At 40.6% G+C, this 20,418-nt stretch overlaps 1 protein-coding gene across 4 annotated transcripts in view; it reads left to right on the top strand.

The window, feature by feature from the left end:
• Window positions 1–1,720: 1,720 nt before the first annotated feature.
• The window catches only part of RNASEH2B (ribonuclease H2 subunit B), a 52,785-nt gene continuing 34,087 nt past the window's right edge, over window positions 1,721–20,418 (top strand). For 3 of the 4 annotated variants that reach the window (XM_069467265.1, XM_069467262.1, XM_069467263.1), the window contains exons 1-4: window positions 1,721–2,098; window positions 16,171–16,242; window positions 18,212–18,319; window positions 19,425–19,501. In XM_069467265.1, the coding sequence (XP_069323366.1) occupies window positions 2,035–2,098; window positions 16,171–16,242; window positions 18,212–18,319; window positions 19,425–19,501 (321 nt within the window). In that variant the 5' untranslated portion in view covers window positions 1,721–2,034. The remainder of the gene's footprint in view (window positions 2,099–16,170; window positions 16,243–18,211; window positions 18,320–19,424; window positions 19,502–20,418) is intronic. The other variant, XM_069467264.1, reaches the window with a different exon arrangement.

The following is a 20,418-nucleotide window of genomic DNA, read 5'->3' as shown; positions in this document are numbered from 1 at the left end:
GCATGCCTGTAGTCCCAGCTACTTGGGAGGCTGAGGCAGTAGGATCGCTTAAGCCCAGGAGTCTGAGGTTGCTGTGAGCTAAGCTGACGCCACGGCACTCACTCTAGCCTGGGCAACAAAGTGAGACTCTGTCTCAACAAAAAAAAAAAAAAAAAAGAAAAAAAAAAGTTATTGTTGTTAATCTCTTACTGTGTCTAATTTATAAGTTAAACTTTATCATAGGTATGTACGTATAGGGAAAAACATAGTATATATAAGGTTAGGTATATCCGAGGTTTCAGACATCTACTGGGAGTCTTGCAACATATCCCCAGAGGATAAGGAGGGACTATGTGTGCATGGGGTATTTGGCCTATACACCATAGCATTTCCCACAGTAGTCTTGGGAATGGGGTGATCAGAGCAGACCAATCTGCTGCTGCCTGCCCCAACATTGGCATGGGTGCCTCTCAGCCAGAAAGGCCTGCTCTCCACCGGGTGTGTCCCGCAGTCAACTTCAGTGTGTGCGTCTCAATCCATGGGAAACAGGTTTGAAGTTAAGTCTTTTCAGAAGCCTGAGATGGATTTTGTGCTATATTGAATTTAACTATATTCAAGAAAAATGGGGAACTAACGCCTTTTGTAACAACCTGGATGGAACTGGAGACCATCCTTTTAAATGAAGTGTCACAAGAATGGAAGAACAAAAACCATATATATGTACTCACTACTAAACTGAAACTTATAGATCAACACTCATGTGCACCTATGGTAGTAAAATTGAATGGAAATCAAGCAAGTGGGAGGGGGGAGTAGAGGATGGGTAAATTCACACCTCACGGGTACAATGCAAACTATATGGGTGATGGACATAGTTATAACTTTGACTCAAACTGTACAGAAGCAATTCACGTAACCAAAACGTTTGTACCCCTGTAATATTCTGAAATTTAAAAAAAGATTAAACAAGAAAAGTGCATAAGAGTTATGTATATTACTCTTCCATTTGTGCAAAAAATAAGACACATGAACTTGTATTCGCAAGGAAAAATCCTGGAAGAATAGACAAGAAAAGTTAACAATAATTGCCCCAGGGGAGGTGGACTGGGGACCTGGGATAGGAGACAGACATACTTTTCTTTAAAGTATAATAGGAATATTTATTTTCTTCTTCTTTTTAGAAAACATACACCAAGCATTACTTTTTCAATTAAAATGTTAGTTTTAAATAAGTTTAAATCCCAAAATTTCAAGACCCTTTTTAAACATCACTTTTTAAATGTCTCAATTTTTAATTCATTACCAAAAGTTCTCCAAAATAACAAATTCACACTGTGAACCCCACATTGTATATCTCCTTTTAGTGATGAGGACTAAAGCCAGTTTGAGGACCGCTGACAGGCGTTATGACTCACAACGCACACATATTCTGACATTAATTGCAACGCAGAAAGCAACTGATGATCACGATACTTTCCAAAAGAATTAATCACCACGCCTAAGAGTTACGTTAGGATTCGGATGTGACTTGCTGCAGGCGAGTCCCCCAGTCCTTGGAGTGTGGCAGGCATCCCCCGTCCTCCGGACCCACACCCCGCAGACCCAGGCCTCGCTCGCTCTCCCATGGGGAGTCCCACGGCCTCGCCACCACCTCGAGGGAGGGTCACCGGGTGCTGCGACCGAGCGCCCCGGCCGCGGCGACCCCGCCCCGCGCGCCGCGTCACTTGGCGCCCTGCGGCGCGCGGTGAGCACCTACCACCGGCCGAGCAGCCAGGGGAGAGGCCGCGGCCCCTTCCCTCCTGCCGGCGGGCTGTGAGCCGGTACTCCGGGCGCCTCGGCCTGGCGCTAAATTTAAAAACGTAACACGAGCAGCAGGCTGGTCCCAGAAAGGAAACGAAACTCGTCCCGCGCGCTGCCTCCCGGGCTCGGCCGGTCCCTTAGCGCGCCGCGCCACCCGGAATACACCCTTCTCCCGCCATTTTCGCGCGGCTCGGAGGCTGAGGCCTGCGGCTGCCCGGCCTGCGGCGCCGCGCGTGCCCCGCAGAGGCGGGCGCTATGGCCGCGGGCATGGACGGCGGGGACGGGGTTCGCGCCCGGCAGCTCGTGTTCCTGCTTCCAGGTAAACACGCGCGCCCCCGCGGCGCGCCAAGCCGGCGCCCTGCCCCGCGCGGCCGGCCCGAGAGCGCGCAGAGCGGCCCCGGGCGCCTGCACCCCGGCGGCTCCCACTGCCCGCCCCGGGCGCGAGACTGGATTCTCTCCAGGACACTGTGCTCCGCATCTAGGGCACACGTCATGGCCGGCCGCGGTTTTCAAACCCGGAAGCGCAGAACAGAACCAAGCGTGTTTCCCCCGCCCTGATCCCCTGTGGACCGGGTGGGCGGGCGGCAGCCGACCCTGCCTGCGGAGAGCCACGCGGGTTCGGGGTCTTGGGTGCGCTGCGAGATCCGGGGGCTTCTGTCTTTGGGGGTAACTTGGCGTCCCTCATTCGGCAGCTTGCTCTGCTTCTGCAAACCTCTGGGTCGAAACCAGGGATCCAGTAGGCCCGGAGTGGCCTCAGAGACGGTGCCCTGTCCTCACACGGCCCCTGCCTGCACAGGCCAGGGATGGCGAGGCAGGAGGAAAGCTGGGTGGTGACCGCGGTTAGGCCAATGGTGATTCAAAGCGATTGGGGGGGGGGGGGGGATAATGACCACAGGAGGGAGCCAGGCCTTTCAGCCCCCCTGTGGATGGTGACGGGCCATTCAGGGCAGGCGGGGTCTTGGGTCAACAATGGCCGGTGCCACAAAAAGAGGGACCCCTCAAGTGGCAGAATAAAAGGAATGGGCCAGGGAGTGCAAGCCACCTTGGCCATTTTATGGATGATACATTTGACGGTATACATTGTAAAGATGGAAAATCCCCTGTTCACGGTATTTAATTTTGAGATGGAGCTCAGCAAATGCTGAGTATTTTTGCATTAAATATACTCTGCTACTGATATAGTTCCCCAGGAATCTAGATTTTTATCGTGGATACCGAAAATTGTTTCATGACAGCCTGTCAACAGTTTTTTGCCTGTATGTTTGATTCCTCCCCTTTACCAACAGGTAATTTACTGAACTTTTCATATGCACACACCGGTAACCATCCCCCAAGTCAAGCAGCATCTCCTCATGCCTGCTCCTAGATATCCTCAGTAACCTTTATTCTGACCTTTGTCACCAGAGATTAATTTTCCTGTTTGAATAAGAGTGTACCCCTTTGTGTCTGGCTTCTTTCACTCCATGAAAGATTCGTCCATGAAGTCTGTGTAGTAGTCACCCATGTCATGTGTAGTAGTGGTTTGGTTTGTTGGTTGGTTGGTTTTTTCATTACTGCTTCTATTTCATTGTGTGAATATCCATGATATTTATCTATTCTACTGTGGATGGACATTTGGATTGTTTCCAGTTTGCAAATATTATGAATTATACTTCTAAGGACAACCTTTTATGAGGCTTTTGTAGACATGGGCACACATTTCTCGAGGGTATATATCCAAGAGTGGAATGCCTGGTCCTAGGTGCTCACTTGTATGTTTAGCTTTAGTGGACGCTGCTAAGTGGTTTTGCACAGTGGTTGTGTGGCAGTTTCCGTTGCTGCACAGCCTCTCTGAAGATGTTTGGATGGTAAAACAGCTAATGCCAAATTCAGGGTTTTGGCAGAATCTAGGAAAGGGTTACCTGTATACATGCTTTTCATTAGAAAAATCCTCCTTTCTTCTCACTTTTGTCACTTAATACAATTATATTTTTGGAGTACGAACTCTAGTCATTCTTTCAGAATCAAGTGCATTATTGTTATTCAAATATACACTTAGCTGATGATAATTTGAGTTTTATTTATTTTGGTGTTCTGTTTAATCAGAGTGACATCCTCATTCTTAAAGTGTGTTTGTATCCTCATTGTATTAAACACAAAGCCTTCAAAAGAATTAAATATTGATTGCATCCCTGAAAATTGTAGGTTTAATATATCTACTGCTCGGTAGAATTTCAGTCCAATTCCTGTTTAACACATTGGGGGAGGCAGAGCAAAGGTTAAGGAACTGATAGAAAGAACTGTGTGGTCAGGCGAACAAGTTCTGTAACAGTTAACACATTGACTGCCACACTAGAAAAAAAAAATTTTTCCTTGGGGTCACACGGTGTTTTATCACGAAAATAGAATAAAAACTTCAAAAACAAAACCATCCTTTCTCATTTAATGAAAAGTTTATTATTTTTTATTGTTTTCTGTGCGTGAGTTATGTGCAACTTGAAAAATAGTTCAAGTGGCTCTCAAAGTAAAGAGATATGTGTTACATATGCCTCACGGAGCCCCGGGCTCAAAACTAGTGTGAGTTAAATGCAACTCACATGGCAGTTAATGTGTTAAAACTTGAGCCACTTTGTTTCCACCTGGCCTTTAGTGCCACCTGCAGGCTCTGAGGGTACAAACACGGTTTGCTAGCTAATGCAGTGCAGTAGTGGTTCCCAAACTTGAGGGCATCAGTCACCTGGGGAGCTCCCCCACCAGATTCCAATTCTGAAGGTCCTGGGCTGGGGTCTGAGAATGTGCATTTCTAATGAGTTCCCAGGTGATGCTAATGCTGCTGATCTGGGGACTCCTCTTTGGCCCCCTGAACCACTACAGTGAGGACCAGCTCTTGGGAACTAGATTGGGATCCAGGAATGGCCAGCCCTAGGTTCAGTGCTCTATGTGGAGGGCCAGAATTTATATGGTCAGGGGAGTGCATGTCAGTGCAGGGTATAAGGCCCATCTTCACAGATGTTTTTGTTTTTTCCCCGCACATGGAAATCAGCCCACTTAGTTATGCATTCAAGAGTAGGAGATATATACCCTTGGCTGAGCGAGCACCATAGCACCACATTAAGGGACCAACAGTGAGGTTGGACCCTTAATAAGTAAAGCAAAGATTATTAAACTTTTTAAAAAGTATTTGGTGGAGGCAGTCTGTACTCAATTTTAGACAACTTCTGGAATCTGAAGAACTTACTCTGTATACTGAAAAGTGAGCATATTAACCAACAGGCCAACAGAACTTAAAAGGGATTTACCCGTAAGTGTAAAACCACCTAACCTTGTAATGATACTTTTTTCTAACATTTAATTTATATTATTTATCGAGTTGCCTACCACAGCACTGTGTTATGTCTTGAAATATATATTTAAAAGTTCGATTTAGGTCTCTCTGCTTTCAGTTTTCAATTTGTTTGGAGAAACCAAACATCCCAGATAAACCAGAGCTGGAGCTTGGAAGGGATACTTGTGAGGTATTGAGACTCAGGACCTTGACTTTCATAGGCAAGTGGGGACAGAACTGCTTCCCCTTTCAGCAAGGTAAGCACTTCTTTTAGTTTGGGACAGTCTTAAATGTTTCTCAAAAATGGCCTGGAAATACTAGCCTGTTTGCAGTTTTAGTTACCACAGGAGGCCATTAACATCTCTAGTTTTTGGAAGATGGTAAAAGTTTCCATCCTTCTTTGCTGCCCTAAAAGTAAACATTCAAGTTATATTTTTAGTATTTTTCTCTGTTCCAAGTTTTGTACATTTGTCAATTCTGCTAAGTCAAGATGGATGCAGGTGTGCGAGGTCTGCTGATGCCCTGAGTGTAGGGTAGAAGACTGCGTTTATTGCTGTTGGGGCTGAACCATTAACAGGGTTCATCTCTGAGGAAATGTTAAAACATTGGGAAATCCTAATGCGTGAAGGAAAAAAAAGAACAGAAATGATTTCAGGACCTTTAAAAAAAAAAAAGACAACAAAACTCACTTGGGTCCACTTAGGCTGATTAAAATGTTCCTTAATTAGTCCCCTGATTAAAAAGTCCTGAGAGCAATCTGGACTTCAAATTTTCAGTTATGGATAAGTTTTACAATAAAATGATTCCCCTTTAGTTCATGAAAATACATGTTAAAAAGTATTTTAGGAAAGATTGTTATTTATTATTTATTTCCCCACAGAGAACATAAGTAATGGCCAGTTGCTTAGAGGTAGAGGATGGATTGCTTTTTGGGAGATAAGAATCCCAGGCCTGCCCACCTTAGATATTTCAAATGCAATAACAGTGTTTTATGTGAGGCATCACGATAATCACAAATAATTATATCAGAGCTGACTCCTCAAATGGAATGTAAAAATAGATGTGTAAAGATTGTATGAATTCATGCTTTAGAACTAAGTTCGAATTAAAGAATTAAAAAAAGAAATCAAATTTAAAAGGAAAAACTAATTTTCTTATTTAATATGGGGAAAATTTATATTAATGTTGTATTTTCTGATTATAGTCTCATAGTTTTTTATAAGCCCAAAAGGAATGCCTCTTGTTTGGGGGGCCAGGAGTAAAAGTTTAAAGTATATGACAAAGGAAGAACTACTATAGATGACCCTGAAAAAATAAAAACCACCAAAACTTTTTTCCTCCTTTACTTACCTTAGGGCACATGGTTGATCTCAGATGAAAAATTTAAGTTGGTTTTTTTCCTCTTTGTCAAAACTGTATGTATGCATGTATGTTTGTGTTTAGAAATATACCTGTGGGCTGACATTTTCTTTACTCTCTGAAGAGCTTATTCAGATGGGAGGAAGCTGCACTTCACTCGACAAATGCTAGGGAACCTGGCCAATTCAAGTTTTCATTTTAGACAACATCTGAATAATTAGGCTCAGCTTTTTGGAAGATATGTCATTTACTGAAGTCTCCTGCAGGCAGTCAGCAGTCTAGGAGTCTCAGAGTTTTCCAGCATGGAGCCTGTTTAACATTTTCCCCACGAATCCTGAGTCTGGCTTTGTCTTTACGGAACGTGTTTTGGTGGGACCCGACTGACCTCTCTCAGATGGCCGCTGGCTCTGCTCCCCTTGCTATCTGAGCACGTCCCGAAGTGGATGGACTTAATCACTTGCCAGTTGGTGTAATCAGGCTGTTTCCGGAGCCTGATCTTGTCCTACTAGTAATTGTTCCAGAAGACCTGGGACGTTTATAAGTAAGAACTCATGACTCCCACGTATTTATCCTCCAAGGCAGAAAAAAAAAAATTCATGAAAAGAAAGTAAGCAGCGTTCATAATTTTTTATTTGAATAGCTGAATAAGGACTGCATGGGTTCTCCCACATCCTCTGATCTTTTAACTATGGTGTTAAAAAACAAACAGCTCAGTCAATGCTCTCTAAAGCCTGGCTATCATAACACACACTTAAAAGCGAGATTTATTCTATATGCTAGCTCTGTGTCCGTGGGAAAATTGCTTCATCGTTATAAAGCCTCAATTTCATCATCTCTACAGTGAGGAGAACAGTACCAGTCTTGTGGGGTTGTTATCTGTGGTTCAAGTTCCTTGTACCCTTTCTTATACCTCAAACTTTTGGCCCTGGGCCCAGGGCAGAGTAGATATTCAATAAATATTTACTGAAAGAATAAAAGTCTCACATTCCATTTCTTCCTACAGTGTCTTTGCTTACTCTGTCTTTTTTCCTCCCCTTCCTCTTCTGCCCAAAATCTACCCTTTCTTCAAGTCTTCATTCAACTTTATTTTCCACAAAGCTAAGCCATTTGTTGCAGCCCAACTTCTCTGTCTTTGGATGCCCATGACTTTGTGTCTGTCTGCCTAGAACCCTGCCTGCTCTTCCCCACTCTTTATCTGACTGGCAAATACCTACTTATTCTTTAAACGCAACTCAAAGGTCACCACCACCAGTAAGCATTCCCACTGGGCCTCTCCTGTTAGTACCCAGGTCAGTGGTCACTCTTCGGCCACCCGCACATTTCGTCATGATTACTCATTTCAGTATCATTTCTGTATAAATATGGGTTGAACACTTTAATGCACGCCAGTAGCTGGGGGGAGTCCAGGTGTGTTCTCCCTGAGTAGCCGTTAGCTTCTCAGCGTGGGCACCTCAGCCTTCAGCTGCAGAGCACGCCCTCTGGAAAGCGGAGCATGCCACTTAGGACTTCAGAGCTTCCTTTGCGACTTTCTTTTCTAGGGATGACTGGTGAAAAGGGGAATGTGATGGAACCAGATCTGCACGTTCTGGTGCCTGTTTGATTATCTGCCCCCAAACAGCGAGGCTGGAGGCCTGCTGGGGGCTCGCCGGTCACCACCGACTCTTCCAGGGTCTAAATCCCAACAACATCTGGTAAGGTTCTCCGGTGTGATCTGCTACCTACCTTTACCTCATTGTTTTTAAACTTTTTGGTGGTGGTGTTGCCCTTTTAATCTCAGTTTTAACTCTTCATTTACACGTTTTTCTCCCAGTGTGTTTTTTAAAATAACTTTTTTTTTTTGTTAGGGTAATAGCACTCACCTAGTGTAGAAATTTTAGTATACATTAAAATAGTAAAGAATAAAATTATTTGTCCATCATCCTGCCTCCCCAAAATAGCAATTTTGGGACTACTCCTTTCCAGTCCTTTTGTGTTGTATATATCACAAAATAAATTCCAGTGCTTTTAATTTTTTTTCCTTTCTATTTTTGCCTGTTTCACCATTTCCTCTTACTACTTGTTTAAGGTAACGCTAAACCACTCAGGGAGATTGGGGTTACTGAAGAATTCTGTATGGTACTGTTTACTTCTACACAGAATTTGAGAAAGACAGTTAAATTGATTTATGAAAGAGCTGGGGGCTGGGAATTTTTTTCTCTTAATTTTGATAAAGACAGAAACTTACACAGTGATATGAACCAAGTTGACAAAGAGAATTTATATTTTACACTTTGAGCATTGAAGAGGTATGAGTTTATTTGTATTATAACATATATATCAAATAAGTACTGCTTCACATGGGAGACAGTGCATATTTGGAATGGGTTATCTTTAAAAGTGGATAAAGATTGAAAATATAAATAGGTGCAAGAGAAGTGAAGATAAATTTACAGAGCTATAATAGACACAACGGCAAATTAGGATTTTTTTTTTTATAGCCTATGTATAAATCATTGGTATTTTAAAAACATAGTTTTCTAACAGAGAACATGGCAATTTCTCAATTTTTTAAACCTGTTTAATAGTAGCACGTGCCAGGGAAAGGTGTGACACAAAGGAATGATGATCGTCTCTGCTTGGGATGAACAGAAAAATCTTCATATAAGAGAAAGCAAATGTCTCTAGGTCTTGAGGAAGGAGCCACAAACTAGGATGTTTTGAAAGCCATTCAAAACGGGTTGAATTTTTGAGGACTTCTGCAAACATGCTTTGGTGTGCTTGCCATAAACAGGATGCCGATTTGAATGGTCCATGAGTCTGCCTTAGTATGGAAATTAATGTTTTTTAACGTGGGTGATCAGTGCATCTGGGTTGTGTGTTACAAAACTTGACTTAAACTTCTTTGGGAGTTCCTGGGCAGGTTCACAGGGGTGGTGGGGGCGTAAAGACATCTGGGACTAGGGTGCTGCAGCAGCAGGAGGTCTAGGGTCTCTGCCTCTGAGTGTTAACTTCCTCTTTGCAAACCAACTTCCTCCACTTAGTGGAAAACAGGCTGCGTGTTCTACCCAAGGCTCAGATTTCCTGACGGCTGCTGGGAAGGACCTCACCTCTCATCTTAGTTCCAGTTGGAAACCTTTCAAAGAAGCCTTCTAACTGGCCCCAGTGTGGTCACATGCAGCCCCACCCTCCACTGCCTATCAGCTGTGGCCAGGGAGGGCAGGCTTTACTGTAAGCACAAGGCGGGAGAGGAGGGGGACAGAGAGAGTGCTTGAGGACCCTGAGCTCTGGCCAAAAGCCGTAGCCACATGTGACCTGGCCTGCTTAAGTCCAACATTAGGAGTTTCTGAGTACTGGTGGTCTTTTTCACTGGCTTGTATATAGGTATGACAGAGGTTTATTTGTATGGAAAATTGGGTTCTGGCTGTAACTTATACTCACCTTCATGTACTCAAGGTTTATATAATTTTTAGGAAGCCCATCTCCTAGCCCCTGTATCTTCTAGTTCTTATAACTTTGCAGTATACTTACTGTTGCTCATTTTTATGCTGTTGTATTTGACCCTCTCAGTGACCTTGGGAAGCAGTTAAAGCAAGATTTGTTATTATCATCTTACACATCAGGAAACCAAGACGTCAAATAATCTGTCGCCAGGAAATAGGAATTCTGTGGCAAAGTCTGTCGGCTCTCTGGAGTCCTTCTATAGGACGCCTGCTTTGCAACGAAGGCCATTCTGCTGACTGAATGATGGTATCTCATCACCGTAAGAGAAGCAAGAGGACCAGGAGGCCTGGGGCTCCCTCTGTTCTCAGTTTGATGACCAGGGACTCGGCGTACCTCCTCTCCTAGAACCAGCCCTGGTTGCTATCATATACCCCAACCAGTCAGGTTCCAACTCTCCGGAATTTTCCTGCTTCTCAGATAGTTTGTGCTCCATCTCTATATGTTGCTGGTCTTTGTGGCCGTGAACCTAATTTTTTTCACCAGCTTCTTTAGTACACAGGCCATTCCTAGAAACATGGCTGTTGATAGGGATAGCCCTGAAAGAATGAAGATTTTTTTCTTCCATGGTCTTGGTGAAGGCCAGTTTTTATTTTTTGTTTTTTCTCTAAAGCTTCAAAAGAAAATAGACTTAGAGGAACCATTAGTTGGAAATAATTTTCCTAGTATATGCTCTCTCTTGCCTTCTTGGTTTGCTTCCTGTAGTCTTTGAAGAAACAGAGTTTCAAAGCCAGGAAAAAGACCCAGATCTCTTTGACAGCAATGCTAACATCTTGGGAAGGGCAGGCAAATAGTTATTACTGAAATTAATGTTCCTGGAAGCTGCAAATAACTTGAAAATTATGCTGATTTGTCTTGCCTGCATTGTATTTGTATTCTAGCAAAAAACTGTTTCCAAGGAAGTATCTGGCAGTTAGGCAAGAGGGAACCAGAGGGTCTGAATATATTCTTGTGGCTGAAGTCTAAAGAAATGAACTGGAACCTATCTAGGACATAGTATTGCATGAGAATGATAATTTTGTGTTTTTTGTTTTTTCTTATTGGATCTTCTTAAGAAACCTGAATAGCCTTGATATGGTATCTGAAAATAAAGTGAATGGTGCTTTGATGTCTTTCTCCTCTATGTAACAGTGGATGTGTTTCTCAGAGCTTATCTCCTATGTGCCAAAAATCAGACAGGATCATGAACAAATGTCCATTGCTTCCAAGTCATAAGAACACTTGGCAGAAAGGTGGCTCATTCTTTCTCACGTCTCATGTCTTTGAACTTGAATAATATAAAGAAACTTGTCTTAACTAAGACATGGATGAGAAAGAACTGCCAAGTTTAAAAAAAAAACTGGTTGATAAATAACTTCATATCAACTGTACAACCTATACTATACAGTCTATGGATGAAAAATAACATACTGTTTTGGCTTGCACAATATTTCATGACTAACTTTTAAAATTATGGAATAGTTAGGTCTATGCATTGATACATGCTGTGTAGCCTAATTTTTAACCATTAAAATGTCACGGATAACTGGGGGGAGGGTATATGCAGCTATATATAGAATATTATAATCCTTAATAGGCAGATCAGTTTTTGTTTCTTACCATTGGTCAAACTTGACTTTATCTGTTTTTATCACTAAATGTTTTTCATAGCCCACGACAAATTTCTCTCTTCCTTCTTTTATGTATTTTTTGATCCTGCCCTTTTCTCTTTTTGTCTTTTCCCAGCTCTCCCTGTTTCCTCCCCATCCTTCTGCTGAATGGTTTGTGGTGAGAGCAGCTGATTGGTTCTTGAGGATGAGAAGGACAGGGCAGGAGGGAGGGGGACAGATGACTTTCAGATGTTTGTATCATAGGAGAACAGTCATATCAAGATAATTATTGTGCTTCCGAGTGGCAGTTTGTGTTTTTTGAGTTAAGAAGTGTGGGACTTAAGATTAACAGTTTCTTTTAGTATAATAGTTTGAAACATTGGCTCTTGTGTAATACTTGCCTGAGTTTAAATCCTGGCCCTGCAGTTGTCTAGCACTGTGACCTTTGGTGCAAGTTTTCCATCCAAAAAAGTGGAAATTAATATAGTACCTACCTTATAGAAGTGTTAGGAGGATGATGTTATATAACCAATGTAAAGGACTTACACAATGCCTTAGCTGTTATTTTTTTATTTTACATTCTTTGGACACAGTTTTATCTCTTTGTCACTGGTATGTTTTCGTTAAGGTTCAAATGTCAGGAAAGTTGCAATCAGAGTTTCCTTTCTTAATTGAGGTATCTGGGATGGTAAATATGTGGAAGATTTGCTGCCAGAGTTAATGACCAGTGGGACATACATAACAATTGGATCTTTTCAAGAACGTGTTGAGACCATAAGACAATCATGGTGGAATCAGTTAGGCATAAGGAACCTTGAGTAGCAGGGCTTGAGATAATTGGTAAGGCTAACATTTATTGAACCTGAAATGACCTACAAGAATGCTTCTGATTTGTCTGATTTTTTCTCTTTTTGCAAAAATACTCTTTTAGCCAGCATGGCGTATGTTATCTCTTGTGTTAAAGAGTCAGAAAGAGAAAATGTATAGCTACTCTTTTAAAAATAGAGTGTAAAGTCTTGTTTTTCAGCATAGTTGTGGAAGATGTCTCACATGAGTAAATCTTCTAGATAAGGGAAGTTTGGTCTCAAAACTTGCTTTTACCATTTCTTACTGATTTTTTTCTAAAATTGAATAACGCATTTATTTCACATTTATTGAGTAGATCTCATGTGCCAGAAACTCTGCTGGGAACTTTACTATATATTATCTTGATTTTTACACATAAAATGCATTGTGTTCTGGCTTTTTAAATAAGATATACTGGTTCTAATTTACACATTTCTTGGAAGGCTAATTGTTAAGCCCTTAGGTAACTCTCTGCTTGGAATTTGTGACTCTTGTATTTTGATCTTAATATTCCCTATGTATTCTTGACTTTTCCATGTAGTTTAAGTAAGGGAAACTTATTCTTAATTGAGTGTTTATAACATATTCTAGGCACTTTCACATACATTTCGTTTCAATCTAGCAAAAACCTGTAAAATAATTATTATTATGCCCATTTTATAGATGAAACAACTCAGGCACAGAGAGGTTTAGTATCTTGCCCAGCATCACCTTGCTGAGTAAGGAGAGAAGCTGGGATTGGAATATGGACCTCTCTGGCTCCAGGTCTGGTGTTTTTTTTATGCTGACATTGTTGAAGAAATAGGCATCAGTTAAAAATAGGTTTATAAATGAGGACCCTTCTTCACACTTCCCCCTCTTATGATTCTTTCCCATTACTCTAAAAGCAGATTTTTTTCTTTCCTAATTAATTTAGCTATTCTTTAGCTATAGTAGATGCAGATGAAAGAGTGTATAAGGCAGAAAAAGATGGAGCTTCCAAGCCTGATGGGCGAGGAGCTAGCCCATAGGATGACCCAGGGTTTTCTAAATTTAAATGAAGACTCTTTAACTTTGATAGACCTTTGATTTATAGTCATAAGTAGTTTTGTGTGCCTAATACCAGATATAGACTAAGAAATTTGTCAGAAATATTATAGTAATGGGAGGTCTTTTTTTCATATTGAGCCTTCAAAGTTCAGTGAGGGTAAAGCCACCCCTCCATAAAAGCAATGAAAACACTGGCAAAGATGGTCAAAATCAACTTTTTCAGAACCTCTGAAATTAGCCAAAGACTTCCAAGTGTCTGAGGAGTGTTTATTCAAGAAAATCTGCTGAATCTCATTAGGAACAGCAGGGTTTGTGGCATTGTAACTTGAACTACTCCCATTTCCCTCCACTTGGCTCTGCAGTAGCCTTGAAAACCAGCAGCCTTGCAAACATGGTACTTGTAAAAACCAGCAACCTTGCAACCGTTGGACAGGGCAGGCCTGATTGGAAAATCCTCAGAAAGTCTCATATCCAGAGCATTGTCCCTATTTGACCCATCTCACAGAGCTTTTTGGAAAAGTCTCATTTGCAGGGCATTGTTGTTCTTTGATCTGATTAGGGGCTCAGCACTTGCTCTGTGGGGAAAGCCCTACCCCCAGCGTGTTTGTCAAAAACAATTCAGTGGCAGTTGTTTAGCATTGCAGCTTCTGAGGAGCAATTCCAGTTGGGCAAATAAAACCTGGTCAAAAACTTAAAGGGAAGATATGGGAAAAAAGATGTCCATAAGTGGCTTTGAAAAACTCTGACATATTCCTAGGGGATTAGAAGGCTATGCACATATGCAGGGCTATGTGCATGCCCAGGAAAGACCCGAGAGGGCCTCAGTCTCTCACCTCGGATCAACCTTGAGGCCCTGGGAAAGCAGTAAGTGAAAGCTAAGGCAGAAGTTTAAAGTACCTGAGTGTCGAAGGCATGCCCCAACACACACACACACACACCCCTTCAGCAAAGGTTGGGAGACTTACTGGTTGGAAGCATTAGCTAACTAGTAAGCTAACTGAACAGAGGCATCAGTGGCTATACACTGCAAAGAATACAGACTTTACAGAATTAAGGTCACTAAACAAACAGCAACAACTATAATAACTTAAAAAAAAAAAAAAACAAATCCTGGGAAGTTTTTTTATTATATTATCTAAAATGTCCAGTTTTGTTTGAAAGTATGACACATACACACCCAAACAGGAAAGTATGACCCATACACAATGGGGAAGGTAGTCAATAGAAACTATTCCTGAGGGGGCTGAGATGTTGGACTTGGTCTACAAAGATTTTCATCAACCATTATATAAACATAGTTAAAGAACTAAAGCATATCTGCAAAGAATGAATGCTAAAAAAAAAAGAAAGAAAGAAAGAAAGAAAGAAAAGGGGAGAAACAGCAGGAAACCACAACTTGTTTTAGTTTTTTGGAATTTATAAAAGACCTCTATAGGGAGAACTATGAAACACTGAGGAAGGAAATTGCAGAGCATGTAAACAGATGGAAAACCATACCGTGCTCATGGATCGGAAGAATCAACATTGTTAAAATGTCTATACTACCCAAAGTAATCTACACATTCAGTGCAATCCCTATTAAATTACCAATATCATTTTTCACAGATATAGAAAAAATAATTTTATGCTTTGTATGGAACCAGAGAAGACCCTGTTTAGCAAAAGCAATTTTAGGCAATAAGAACAAAATGAGAGGTATTAATTTACCAGACTTCAAACTATACTACAAGGCTGTGGTTATTAAAACAGCTTGGTATTGGCACAAGAACAGGGACACAGATGAGTGGAACAGTACCATGGAGTACTACTCAGCTATAAGAAACAATGGTGATATAGCACCTCTTGTATTTTCCTGGATAGAGCTGGAACCCATTCTACTAAGTGAAGTATCCCAGGAATGGAAAAATAAGCACCACATGTACTCACCATCAAATTGGTTTCACTGATCATCACCCAAGAGCACATTTAGGAATAACATTAATCGGGTGTCAGGCAGATGTTGCAGGGGAAGAGGATGGGTGTATACATACATAGTGAGTGCAATGTGCACTGTCTAGGGGATGGACACGCTTGAATCTCTGACTCGGGGGTGGGGAGTAAGGGCAATATACATAACCTAAACTTTTGTACCCGCATAATATGCTGAAATAAAAAAAAAAGATTTGCAAAAAAGACTCTTCATAAAGTAGTTTTAAAAAAAGATGACTATCGCATTAGAAAAATGGGTGAAAGGACACGATTAAGTAATCACAGTTAGGTGTAAAAAGTATAAGTGTCCAGTAAATATGTATATTACAAATGTTCTACTTCATAGTAGTAACAATTAAAAATGATAATACTAGTAATAATAGCTATTATTTATTTTACATTTCTGTTTGCCGGATTATGTTAAATGCTTTCAGTAGATTAGCTAATTTAACCCTTTGAAAAGCAAGTATACTGTTATTATCATTTTATAAATGATATCTGAGACAGGAAATTAGGACCCTTGCCCAAAGTAACAAAACCATCAAGTGGTTGAGCCGAGGTTATAACCCAGGCCATCTGACTCCAAACCCCTGCTTCCCCTCATTTCTCACAGAAATAGATTAAAACTACCTGAAGTTCTACTGCAACTTACAGAGAAATGGGTAACTTGCTCAAGATCACATAGCTTGCAAGTGATAAATTGAATTAAAAATTTTAGAAAGAGAAATCACATGAGTAGAAGAAAGGAAAATGGGGTAAAGTGAGTAAGGTGAGCAACAAAGTATGTTTTAATTTTACAAATCCACTATTTCTTTTCAGAATATTTAAAAGATGCTTCAAAGAAGATGAAATGTGGGCTTATGTTTGTAAAGTTGGCTAACCCATGTTCAGGTAAGTTTTCTCTGGTGATAACTTGAATGTTTTTAAATATTGTGGCTGATTCTGACAAGTGTATATGTTTATTTTCCTTTGTATCTTCATTCTTTCTTAATAGCTTCTAAAGTTAAGATGGCATCATTAGGTGACAAAAGCAAGCTGCTGTCATTACTAGTCTTCCCATATAATTCATTTGACCTAAACAATTTTTTTATTTCTTCTTATAATTTTAATCCACAGAATTGTTCAGTCATCAGAAATGCTGGCAAACCAAAAAAAGTACCATGTTTGAGTTCTCTTTCTGAAAACAGATTAATTTTCTTTGACTTTATTAAGCCAACTTTTCTTAGTTATCCAACATTAGCCTCCATTTATATTCATTATATGTTATAAAGTAAAATAAACAACTGGAGTGAAGAAAAAAAACCCAGAAGGCTTTTACTTGACATGCCAAGATTTTGATTAGTTTCATTTTTAGCTGTACTCTCCTTATTTTGTTCTGATCAAAAAGTAGTACATTTTTCCCTTTCAGTGGATGATTTTTTTTTATTTAAAAGCATTATATATTGAAGAGATTCATATTTTATTGGAAAACAATTTTAACTTTAAATTCAGTGCATTTTCAGTTCTGTCTTCTAACTTTTAGGTAAAAATATTATATACTCTAAATATGTAGTGATATTGATGATGTTATTTATCTGTGTGTAAAATAGTGTTTTCATTAATTTATAAGGTTTGAGGAGACACCTGATACTTACAAATTAGAGCTTTCTTCTGGTGACTATAATACTGAATAGTAAAAGTAAGTGAGAGCTAGTGGGCAGTGCCTTGTAGTTGGAGAGACATATAAGTAAAAGCAACAAGAGAGGGGAAAAAATTGTCTTCCTCCAGTGTTCTCTTCCTCAAAATGAAATTGAATGTAATTGATCAGTAGTATTTGGAATTCTTAGTCATACATAAGCCTAAGTTGAGGTGAGAAATATTTCTTCAAGAGTTTTAGGTAGCAGTAAAGGTTCTAAAGCATTTAATAAAAATACAGGTACAAAGGAAAAACAGTCTTCTTCTAAAATTTGTCTTCTCTAACTGCCCATAAACATATTTTTATTTGCTACATTGGCAGTGGAAAAATAAAGGCTGACATTTGCTGAGTACTTACTGTGTACCAAGTACTGTTTTAAGAAATTTACAGGTTTTCTTTAATACTTATAAAAACCCTATGAGATAGGTTCCATATTGCCCCATTTTACAGATGTGGAAACAGAGGCACAGGAAGGTTTATGTAACTTCTCCATGCCCAGCATGTGGTGGAGATGGTCCTTGATGCCAGAGACTGCTATGCTTAGAAAAAAAAAAATTCATGAGTCAAAAGGCTAAAACATGCAAACGTGCACAGTTTTCACTCCCTACTACCCACCTACCCTTGGTTTTGTTTTTTTTTTTTCCTGGAGAAAGAAAGAGAAGCATTCATTCCGTTGAGTGGGGCATTACTCACTCCCTACGGCTTGAAGCATGTCCTTGCCTTCTCACTTAGGGTTGGCCTGCGGGGTCCGTGGGCTTGGTGCCTATCTTAGTCGCTATGTGTGGGGAGCCGCACACTGCCCTGGAGACAGGGACCCACGTGCCAGCTCACATCATCCGGCTGAACCATTAATTTTGGTAGTTTAGGAGTGGGTTTTCCCTCCTGATATGATGGAGGATTTGATGAGAGGCTTTGTAGTGGTTAAGATAAACAACTTGCACTTTTTAATTTTTTGGTTTAAGCTCAGTGAGGATTATAGAGCTGGAAAACAAGCATCTGTGTATAATAGCTATAAGCTTTCCTTGGAGTCAGTTTGTAATAGAATATATCTATATATGTTTGTGTTCATACTAGGAACATTCCTCAGAACTATTGGATAGTCTTTTGATTTGTGTGTGCACGCGCGTGCGTGTGTGTTTGTGTGTGTGAAAACTTAATAAATAAAAACCAGATTTGTCTTAACAGGGGAAGGAGCCATTTACTTGTTCGATGTGCGTCTACAGCAGCTGTTTGAAATAAAAGTTTTCAAGGAAAAACACCATTCTTGGTTTATAAATCAATCAGTTGAATCAAGTAGGTGACTAGTGTCTGTATTTCCATTAACTAGACATATACTCCAGCTTTTCCATCCTTCACATACGGGGCCGTAGGACTGTCCACCTGGTTTGGGGTATGGTCGGTGGTTTAGCCTTCCTTGGCATCAGAGCAGCTTTGATCCAGGAGAAAGGAAAGATGGTTTGAGCACTAAGTTTAGGTCATTCCCTATGTGTCTTAGATGGTAGGAAATTTTAAACTGACAACTCTGATTTGTCTCCTAAAACACTGACACATCCTTAGTCAGAAGTTAGATCACCTTTGTACCAAGGAGTGCACATTATGTTAACCTGGACACTCTTTCTTTTGAGAGTCTTCAAGTTTTTGACATCTTATTTCCTTGAAACTGGATACTGATACAGCTTCTAAAAAACAGACTAGAATAAAACAAAGTTTTAAAAAAGCTCTGCCATGTAAATTATTGTACACACACACACACACACGCACTCTCCACTACCACCAAAGTTCTGTTTCTTTTGATGTTCTTTTAATTTGGGGGCAGTGCTGACTGAGAGGGGAAAAGGATCTCCAGAGCCCCATGTTGTGCCTCATGTTCTGGGGCTCGTTGGGGTGGGGGGCAGTCGGTGGATGTTGGGGCAATCTGCATCCCTCTGCCCACAGACTGAGAAGGAACTGTGTGCAGAGAGAGATGCTGGCTTCTTCCTCAGAAGCACAGGAAGCTATGTTTCTCTGCAGCTTTATAGATAGACTGACTATCCAAGTTCCCTAATGTTTACCGCGTCCCCAATCTGTCTGTGCTTTCCCTTGACCCTTGCTTTTTTCAGGGGTGGGGAAGCTTTGTTAACAATGATTTCTAAAGAAGAAATGGAAAGTTAAAGATCAATTTCAGTGCCTTGGCTCTCCTCTTCACACAAGAAGTTGAAGCTCTTGGGAGTAAAATTTCATGGAACACATTCTACCTTTTGAGAGAGTCACGTAGAATCTTAGGCCTGTGTAAGAAGAGCTTCTGAGTTTGGGATTTCACATATATGTTTCAACAAATGGTTTTCACATTGAGATTGATATGAAATAACCAAGTTGTCTTTCCAAGACGTTTAATTCTGTTTGTCCTGTTAATCTGCAGGAGGCTTTCTCCACTTTGCCACACCCATGGACCCTCTGTTTCTGCTTCTCCACTACCTCGTGAAAGCCGACAAGGAGGTGGGTTGCCCAGTTTGGGGCATGTACAGTGAGGAAGCAGAATGGGCTGGTTTTGCTGTTTTTCTTCTCTCTCCTTTTAACGGTCCAAAGGTAGATTCTCTGCATGTCAGATTTAACATGGCGATTGTGAAAACGTGTGGTTGCATTTGCTAGTATGGGTCAGAGCACTGCCACACAGCCTGAGAAATAGTATCTTAGTTTTGATCCAGTCTGGCTCTAGCTTGCCTTAGGCAACCTCTGAATTGCCTAAGTCACTGTGCTGTGTGCTTACTGGGTGACAAAGCCCAATGCTGAAAACTTTTATCATGAAGTACTCATTAGATTTGAAATCCAAAGCAAATGTTAAAATGTCAACCACAGGCCTTAGGAGAGGAAAGATTTCTCTTTCTTTCTGACAGGCTGTGGAATTGGTAAACCGGGGCGTGTCTAGTAGAAGCTCCTTAATGGGGAAGTGCTAGTGAGACTTAAGGAATCCCAGATGGGTAAAATTTACCTTTGTCATAGAAATAAAGACAACGTTTACTAATTGTAATAGTTTCAGCCAGAAGTTCTGAAACATTTTGTTTTCAGGATATATTTACACTTAAAATTATTAAGGGTTCCAAAGAGCTTATGCTTCTGTGGGTCCTGTCTATCAATATTTACTGTTAGAAATTAAAACTGAGATATTTAAAAATAATTTTATTTATTTAAAAATTAAAAATAGTAAGGCCATTACATGTTAACATAAATAACACATTTTTAATGATACAAACAACAAAATTTAATGAGGCATGTGGCATCATTTTACATTTTTGCAGTTCTCTTTACTGTTTGGTTAGAACACAACTGGATTCTCACATCTGATTCTACATTCAGTCTATCTCCATATATTGTTTTGGTAGAAGTATATGAAAAATATGTGACCTCAGACATAG

The sequence above is a fragment of the Eulemur rufifrons genome, chromosome 4, assembly GCF_041146395.1.
Source record: "Eulemur rufifrons isolate Redbay chromosome 4, OSU_ERuf_1, whole genome shotgun sequence".
Taxonomy (NCBI): domain Eukaryota; kingdom Metazoa; phylum Chordata; class Mammalia; order Primates; family Lemuridae; genus Eulemur; species Eulemur rufifrons.
Note: the sequence above shows the minus strand (reverse complement) of the source record. Positions and strands in the feature narration are given on the sequence as shown.